The 9,060-nt window shown below is 60.0% G+C and overlaps 1 protein-coding gene across 3 annotated transcripts; it reads left to right on the forward strand.

Moving 5' to 3' along the window:
- Positions 1-502: 502 nt before the first annotated feature.
- On the forward strand, positions 503-9,037 carry TRAPPC1 (trafficking protein particle complex subunit 1). 3 transcript variants are annotated; one of them, XM_080364474.1, is made up of 5 exons: positions 503-588; positions 2,082-2,180; positions 3,243-3,313; positions 5,491-5,629; positions 8,538-9,037. In XM_080364474.1, the coding sequence occupies exons 2-5, from the start codon at positions 2,082-2,084 to the stop codon at positions 8,664-8,666; spliced, it is 438 nt and encodes a 145-aa protein (XP_080220600.1). In that variant the 5' UTR covers positions 503-588; the 3' UTR covers positions 8,667-9,037. The 3 variants fall into 3 exon arrangements, with proteins under 3 accessions (XP_080220600.1, XP_080220602.1, XP_080220601.1); XM_080364476.1 differs by having other exon boundaries at positions 3,297-3,313; XM_080364475.1 differs by having other exon boundaries at positions 517-596.
- Positions 9,038-9,060: the final 23 nt, after the last annotated feature.

Here is a 9,060-nt window from a genome sequence, read left to right on the forward strand (position 1 = left end):
CAGGGTGCCCCCACGGCCACCAGCTCCGTGTGCGGCCTGAGCCGGGGGGGGGGGCCCTAATCCCCCCCCCCAACCAGCCAACCAACCCCCCCCCATGTGGGTGTTAATCAGCTTAATGAGACGGGGATTGGGGGGGGTGGGGACAGACGGTGGCACCTGTCGGGGGGACATGGGGACAATGGGGGGGACACAGGGACCTCGCCCCCCGCCTTGTGTGATCCCGCCCCCCAATTCCCAGCAGAAGCCCCAAAATCGCCGTTTTCAGCCCTAAAATCGCTGATTTCAGCCCCCAAACGCCCCCGCCTGTCACTCAAGACCCGACCACGCCCCCTCAGCGCCCCGACCACGCCCCCTCGCTGCCAGACCACGCCCCCACGCAGGCAGCGCGCCAATCACCGCCCTGACCACATCGCCTCCTTGCGGCCGCCACGCCCCCCTCCGCTCGACCCCGCCCCCCCGAGGGCTACGCTCACGCCCCCTCCGTGTGACCACGCCCCTTCCAGCCCGACGCGGCCGCGGCGCCATGTTGGGTAGGGGCGGAAGCGAAAGCGGCGGCGGCGACGGGGCCGGGCGGAAGTGAGGGTGGAGGTGAGGAGGTGCGGGAACTGGGGGATACTGGGGGGATACTGGGGGAACTGGGAGGGGCTGGGGGGGTATTGGGAGCACTGGGAGATACTATTGGGCGCTGGGAGATACTGGGGGGCACTGGGATATACTGAGAGGCACTGGGATATACTGGGAGGTACTGGGGGGCACTGGGAGGTACTGGGGGACTCTGGAGGATACGGGGGGGTACTGGGATATGCTGAGGGGCACTGGGAGATACTGGGGGTCTCTGGAGGATACTGGGGGGTGCTGGGATATACTGGGAGGCACTGGGAGATACTGGGGGTCTCTGGAGGATACTGGGGGGTACTGGGATATACTGGGGGGCACTGGGAGATACTGGGGGACTCTGGAGGATACTGGGAGGCACTGGGATATACTGGGGGGCACTGGGAGATACTGGGGGTCTCTGGAGGATACTGGGGGGTACTGGGATATACTGGGGGGCACTGGGAGATACTGGGGGACTCTGGAGGATACTGGGGGGTACTGGGATATACTGGGGGGCACTGGGAGATACTGGGGGACTCTGGAGGATACTGGGGGGTACTGGGATATACTGGGGGGCACTGGGAGATACTGGGGGACTCTGGAGGATACTGGGGGGTACTGGGATATACTGGGGGGCACTGGGAGATACTGGGGGACTTTGGAGTATACTGGGAGGTACTGGGAGGCATAATGGGAGGCACTGGGAGATACTGGGGGACTCTGGAGGATACTGGGGGGTACTGGGATATACTGGGGGGCACTGGGAGTCGCTGGGGGGCACTGGGAGGCACTGGGAGATACTGGGAGGCACTGGGAGCTACTGGGGGACTTTGGAGGATACTGGGAGGTACTGGGATATACTGGGAGGCACTGGGAGGTACTGGGAGATACTGGGGGACTCTGGAGGATACTGGGAGGCACTGGGATATACTGGGGGGCACTGGGAGGCACTGGGAGATACTGGGGGACTCTGGAGGATACTGGGGGGTACTGGGATATACTGGGGTGCACTGGGAGGTACTGGGAGGTACTGGGAGATACTGGGAGGTACTGGGATATACTGGGGGACTCTGGAGGATACTGGGATATACTGGGAGGCACTGGGAGGTACTGGGGGACTCTGGAGGATACTGGGGGTAGTGGGATATACTGGGAGGCACTGGGAGGTACTGGGAGGTTCTGGGGGACACAGACTGGGGCATAATGGGAGGTATTGGGGGTGATGGTACTGGGAGCACTGGGAGGCAATGTCAGTGGATATACTGGGAGCAATGGGAATGGGGGGTACTGGGGGGCACTGGGAGGTATTGGGGGTGTTGGTACTGGGAGTGCTGGGGGATACTGGGAGCACTGGGACTGGGAGCACTGGGGGGCAATGTGAGTGGATATACTGGGAGCAATGGGAATGGGGGATACTGGGAGGTACTGGGGTGGACTGGGGGTGCTGGGACTGGTCCATACTGGTCCATACTGGTGTCTCGCAGATGACGATCCACAACCTGTACATCTTTGACCGGGGGGGGACGTGTCTGCACTACAGCGAGTGGCACCGGAGGAGGGGGACGGGGATCCCCCGGGAGGAGGTGACGGGGGGGACAGGGGGACATTGGGGGGGCAGGGGGACATTGGGGGGGTGGGGGGACATTGGGGGGGTGGGGGGGCAGGGGGGACAAGGGGACATTGGGGGGACAAGGGGGCATGGGGGGATATGGGGACATGGGACATGGGGACGTGACTTGGGTCACTGGGAGGGCTCTAGGACCCTGGGGTCCTAACCCTCCCCCTCGAGTGACCCCCAGGGTCCTAACCCCCCCCCCCGCCAAGTGACCCCCAGGGTCCTAAGACCCCCCCGAGTGACCCCCAGGGTCCTAAGACCCCCCCGAGTGACCCCCAGGGTCCTAAAGCCCCTCCCAGTGACCCCCAGGGTCCTAAAACCCCTCCCAGTGACCCCCAGGGTCCTAAAGCCCCCTGAATGACCCCCAGGGTCCTAAAACCCCTCCCAAGTGACCCCCAGGGTCCTAAAGCCCCTCCCAAGTGACCCCCAGGGTCCTAAAGCCCCCCAAGTGACCCCCAGGGTCCTAAATCCCCCCCCAAAGTGACCCCCAGGGTCCTAAACCCCCCCTCGCCAAGTGACCCCCAGGGTCCTAAACCCCCCCCCGCCAAGTGACCCCCAGGGTCCCAAAACACCCCTGAGTGATCCCCAGGGTCCTAAAATCCCCACAGTGACCTCCAGGGTCCTAAAGCCCCTTCCAGTGACCCCCAGGGTCCTAAAACCCCCTCCCAGTGACCCCCCCCCAGGGTCCTAAATCCCCTCCCAGTGATCCTCAGGGTCCTAAAACCCCTCCCAGTGACCCTCAGGGTCCTAAAGCCCCCTGAATGATCCCCAGGGTCCTAAACCCCCTCCCAGTGACCCCCCCCAGGGTCCTAAAACCCTCCCAGTGACCCCCAGGGTCCTAAAGCCCCCTGAATGACCCCCAGGGTCCTAAAGCCCCTCCCAGTGACCCACAGGGTCCTAGAGCCCCCCTGTCCCCATATCCCCCAGTGTCCCCCTGTCCCCCCAGTGTCCCCCTGTTCCCAAAATGTCCCCATGTCCCCCCAATGTCCCCATGTCCCCCCAATGTCCCCAATGTCCCTGATGTCCCCAGGAGTTCAAGCTCATGTTCGGGATGCTTTTCTCCCTCCGTTCCTTTGTGGCCAAGATGAGCCCAACCGACATGTATCCACTTTTTGGGGACCCCCCCCCCCGCATTGGATTTGGGGGTGTCCTCCCAATTGGGGGGACACCAGGGACTTGGGGGACCCCGGGGGTGTTGGGGACACAGAGGGGACGTCAAGGAATTGGGTCCCCAAAGGGGGATTTGGGGGAACCCCAAGGTTTTTCATCTTGGGGGTTTTGGGGGAGAATCCCATAGATATGGGGGGACCCTGGTGGTTTGGGGTGACCCTGTGGGTTTTGGGATGACCCTGGGGACTTGGGGGACCCCCTGTAGGTTTTGGGGTGACCCCCAGGGTTTAGGGGTCCTTGGGGAATTTGGGGGGGACCCCGTGAATTTGGGGCATCCCTGAAACATTTTGGGGGGTACCCCAAGGATTTGGGAGTTCCCTGAGGCATTTGGGTGGCTCTGGGGGGTTTGGGGGGGACCCCAGAGCTTTGGGGTGACCCTGTGGGTCTTGGGGTGTCCCCATGGGTTTAGGGGACCCCCTGTAGGTTTGGAGGCTCCTGTTGTTGGGATTCTTGGGGAATATTGGGGGGGGGACCCCAAAGATTTAGGGGGACCCCAAGGATTTGGGAGTTCCCTGAGGCATTTGGATGGCTCTGGGGGGTTTGGGGGGGACCCCAGAGCTTTGGGGTGACCGTGTGGGCTTTGGGGTGACCCCATGGGTTTGGGGGACCCCCTGTAGGTTTTGAGGTGACCCCCAGGGTTTATGGGTCTCTGAAATATTTGGAGGGGGGACCCCAAAGATTTAGGGGCACCCCAAGGCATTTGGAACATCCCTGAGGCACTTGGGGTGACCCTGTGGGTCTTGAGTTGACCCCATGGGTTTGGGGGACCCCCTGTGGGTCTTGGGTTGACCCCAGGGATTTGGGGGACCCCCTGTAGGTTTGGGGGCCCCTGTTTGTTGTTGGGGTTCTTGGGGAATATTGGGGGGATACCCCAAGGATTTGGGAGTTCCCTGAGGCATTTGGGTGGCTCTGGGGGGTTTGGGGGGGACCCCAGAGCTTTGGGGTTACCCTGTGGGCTTTGGGGTGACCCCATGGGTTTGGGGGACCCCCTGTAGGTTTGGGGGCCCCTGTTTGTTGTTGGAATTCTTGGGGAATATTGGGGGGATACCCCAAGGATTTGGGAGTTCCCTGAGGCATTTGGGTGGCTCTGGGGGGTTTGGGGGGAACCCCAGAGCTTTGGGGTGACCCTGTGGGCTTTGGGGTGACCCCATGGGTTTGGGGGACCCCCTGTAGGTTTTGAGGTGACCCCCAGGGTTTAGGGATCCCTGGGGAATATTGGAGGGGACCCCAAGGATTTGGGAGTTCCCTGAGGCATTTGGGTGGCTCTGGGGGGTTTGGGGGGGACCCCAGAGCTTTGGGGTGACCCTGTGAGTTTTGGGGTGACCCCAGGGATTTGGGGGACCCCCTGTAGGTTTGGGGGCCCCTGTTTGTTGTTGGGATTCTTGGGGAATATTGGGGGGATACCCCAAGGATTTGGGAGTTCCCTGAGGCATTTGGGCGGCTCTGGGGGGCTTGGGGGGGACCCCAGAGCTTTGGGGTGACCCTGTGGGCTTTGGGGTGACCCCATGGGTTTGGGGGACCCCCTGTAGGTTTGGGGGCCCCTGTTTGTTGTTGGGGTTCTTGGGGAATATTGGGGGGATACCCCAAGGATTTGGGAGTTCCCTGAGGCATTTGGGTGACTCTGGGGGGTTTGGGGGGGCCCTCAGAGCTTTGGGGTTACCCTGTGGGCTTTGGGGTGACCCCATAGATTTGGGGAACCCCCTGTAGGTTTTGGGGTGACTCCCAGGGTTTATGGGTCCCTGAAACATTTGGAGGGGGGACCCCAAGGATTTGGGAGTTCCCTGAGGCATTTGGGTGGCTCTGGGGGGTTTGGGGGGAACCCCAGAGCTTTGGGGTGACCATGTGGGCTTTGGGGTGACCCCATGGGTTTGGGGGACCCCCTGTAGGTTTTGAGGTGACCCCCAGGGTTTAGAGATCCCTGGGGAATATTGGGGGGGACCCCAAGGATTTGGGAGTTCCCTGAGGCATTTGGGTGGCTCTGGGGAGTTTGGGGGGGCCCTCAGAGCTTTGGGGTTACCCTGTGGGCTTTGGGGTGACCCCATGGATTTGGGGGACCCCCTGTGAGTTTTGGGGACCCCCCGTGTGCCGTTGGGGTCCTTAATACGCAGGCGGGACGGCTTCGTGTCCTTCCTCACCAGCAAGTACCGGCTCCATTACTACGAGACGCCCACGGGGCTGCGGTTGGTCCTCAATACGGACCCGGGGGTCACATCGGCCCGGGAGGCGTTACAGCACATCTACAGCCATGTGAGGGGACCCCCAAAACCCCCGGACCCCAAAAGAGTGCACCCCAAAAAGAGCCTGTACCCCCAAAGCCAAAAAGCTCCCCAAAAACAGGCACAAAATCTGCCCTCAAACTGGCCCTTGGGCACCAAAAACAGCCCAAAAATCAGCGTTTGGACCCAAAAATTAACCCCAAAATCAACCCCCCATCTACAGTCATGTGAGGGGACCCTAAAAAGGATGAACCCCAAAGATCTGCACCCAAAAATTGCCCTGAACCCCAAAAATCTGCACCCCCAAAAACAGGACATGAATCTGCCCCCAAATCAGCCCCTGGGCACCAAAAACAGCCCAAAAATCAGCGTTTGGACCCAAAAATTAACCCCAAAATCAACCCCACGTCTACAGTCATGTGGGGGGATCCTAAAAAGCATGAACCCCAAAGATGTGCACCCCAAAAGCACCTGTACCCCAAAACCAGGCCCAAAATAGGCCCCAAATCTGCCCTCAAACTGGCCCTTGGGCACCAAAACCAGCCCAAAAATCAGCGTTTGGACCCAAAAATTAACCCCAAAATCAACCCCCATATCTACAGGCATGTGGGGGGATCCTAAAAAGCATGAACCCCAATAATCTGCACCCAAAAATTGTCCTGAACCCCAAAAATCTGCACCCCCAAAAACAGGACATGAATCTGCCCCCAAATCAGCCCCTGGGCACCAAAAACAGCCCAAAAATCAGCGTTTGGACCCAAAAATTAACCCCAAAATCAACCCCACGTCTACAGTCATGTGGGGGGACCCTAAAAAACATGAACCCCAATAATCTGCACCCAAAAATTGCCCTGAACCCCAAAAATCTGCACCCCAAAGAACAGGCCTAAAAATCAGCCCTTGGGCACCAAAAACAGCCCAAAAATCAGCATTTGAACCCAAAAATCAGCCCCAAACCTGCCCCACATCTCCAGCCCTATGAGGGGACCCCAAAACCACCCGAACCCCCAAAATCTGCGCCTTGAATTGTCCTGAACCCCCCACATTTCACCCCAAAATCTTCTGACCCCAAACCCCCCAAAATCACCCCAAAAATCAGCCCCTGAGCCCCCAAATCTGCCCCGAGGCCTAAAATTGGGCCTGGACACTGGGGTCCCCCCAGGTGGGATTTTGGGGGGGTCTCTGGGTTCTGGGGGGGTCCCCAAAATCAGGGTCCCCTTGGGTGACATTTTGGGGGGGTCCCCAATATCAGGGTCCATTGAGGTGACATTTTGGGGGGGGTCTGTGGGTTCTGGGGGCGTCCCCAATATCAAGGTCCATTGAGGTGACATTTTGGGGGGGTCTCTGTGTTCTGGGGGGGTCCCCAATATCAGGGTCCCCTTGGGTGACATTTTGGGGGTGTCTCTGGGTTCTGGGGGGTCCCCAATATCAGGGTCCATTGAGGTGACATTTTGGGGGGGTCTCTGGGTTCTGGGGGGGTCCCCAATATCAGGGTCCCCTTGGGTGACATTTTGGGGGGTCCTTGGATTCTAGGGGAGGTCTCTGGGTTCTGGGAGGGTCCCCAATATCAGGGTCCCCCCAGGTGACATTTTGGGGGGTCTGTGGGTTCTGGGGGGGTCCCCAATATCAGAGTCCCCTTGGGTGACATTTTGGGGGGATCTCTGTATTCTGGGGGGGTCCCCAATATGAGCGTCCATTGAGGTGACATTTTAGGGGGTCTGTGAGTTCTGGGGGGGTCCCCAATATCAGGGTCCCCTTGGGTGACATTTTGGGGGGGTCCCCAATATCAGGGTCCATTGAGGTGACATTTTGGGGGGGTCTGTGGGTTCTGGGGGGGTCCCCAATATCAAGGTCCATTGAGGTGACATTTTGGGGGGGTCTCTGTGTTCTGGGGGGGTCCCCAATATCAGGGTCCCCTTGGGTGACATTTTGGGGGGGTCTCTGGGTTCTGGAGGGGTCCCCAATATCAGGGTCCCCTTGGGTGACATTTTGGGGGGTCCTTGGATTCTAGGGGAGGTCTCTGGGTTCTGGGAGGGTCCCCAATATCAGGGTCCCCCCAGGTGACATTTTGGGGGGTCTGTGGGTTCTGGGGGGGTCCCCAATATCAGAGTCCCCTTGGGTGACATTTTGGGGGGATCTCTGTATTCTGGGGGGGTCCCCAATATGAGCGTCCATTGAGGTGACATTTTAGGGGGTCTGTGAGTTCTGGGGGGGTCCCCAATATCAGGGTCCCCTTGGGTGACATTTTGGGGGGGTCCCCAATATCAGGGTCCATTGAGGTGACATTTTGGGGGGGTCTGTGGGTTCTGGGGGGGTCCCCAATATCAAGGTCCATTGAGGTGACATTTTGGGGGGGTCTCTGTGTTCTGGGGGGGTCCCCAATATCAGGGTCCCCTTGGGTGACATTTTGGGGGGGTCTCTGGGTTCTGGAGGGGTCCCCAATATCAGGGTCCCCTTGGGTGACATTTTGGGGGGTCCTTGGATTCTAGGGGGGGTCTCTGGGTTCTGGGAGGGTCCCCAATATCAGGGTCCCCCCAGGTGACATTTTGGGGGGTCTGTGGGTTCTGGGGGGGTCCCCAATATCAGGGTCCCCTTGGGTGACATTTTGGGGGGGTCTCTGTATTCTGGGGGGGTCCCCAATATGAGCGTCCATTGAGGTGACATTTTAGGGGGTCTGTGGGTTCTGGGGGGGTCCCCAATATCAAGGTCCCGTTGGGTGACATTTTGGGGCGTCTGTGGGTTCTGGGGAGTCCCCAATATCAGGATCCCCTTGGGTGACATTTTGGGGGGGTCTCTGGGTTCTGGGGGGGTCCCCAATATCAGGGTCCATTGAGGTGACATTTTGGGGGGTTCTCTGTATTCTGGGGGGGTCCCCGAAGTGACACAGGGGATCGGGGACCCCCCCAAGTGACATTTTTGGGGTGTCCCCCCCCCAACAGCTGTTTGTGGAGCTGGTGGTGAAGAACCCCCTGTGCCCCCCCCGGCAGCCGGTGCAGAGCGACCTGTTCCGCTCCCGCCTCGACGCCTTCATTCGGGGGCTCCCCTATTTCAACCCTCGCCCCACATGAACCCCAAAACCCCCCCATCGTGTCCCCCCGACTCCCCTGAACCCCCCTTGGGAGCCCCAAATCTCTGCGACCCCCCAAATTTCAATGGGACCCCCCAAAATGCGCTGCCCCCCCCTCCCCTTGTTCAGCTCCCACCTCAACACCTTCATTTGGGGCCTCCCCTAATTCAACGCCCCCCCCCAACTGAACCCCAAAACTTGAGGGGGGTCCCAATACACCCCTGAACCCCTCAGACACCCCTGAACCCCCCCTGGGAGGCCCAAATCTCTGCGACCCCCCAAATTTCAATGGGACCCCCCAAAATGCGCTGCCCCCCCCCGCCATGAACCCCAAACCCCCATGAACCTTCATTTGGGGGTTCCCCTATTTCAACCCCCCAAACCCCAAAACTTGG

The sequence above is a fragment of the Nesoenas mayeri genome (assembly GCF_963082525.1).
Source record: "Nesoenas mayeri genome assembly, contig: SCAFFOLD_97, whole genome shotgun sequence".
Taxonomy (NCBI): domain Eukaryota; kingdom Metazoa; phylum Chordata; class Aves; order Columbiformes; family Columbidae; genus Nesoenas; species Nesoenas mayeri.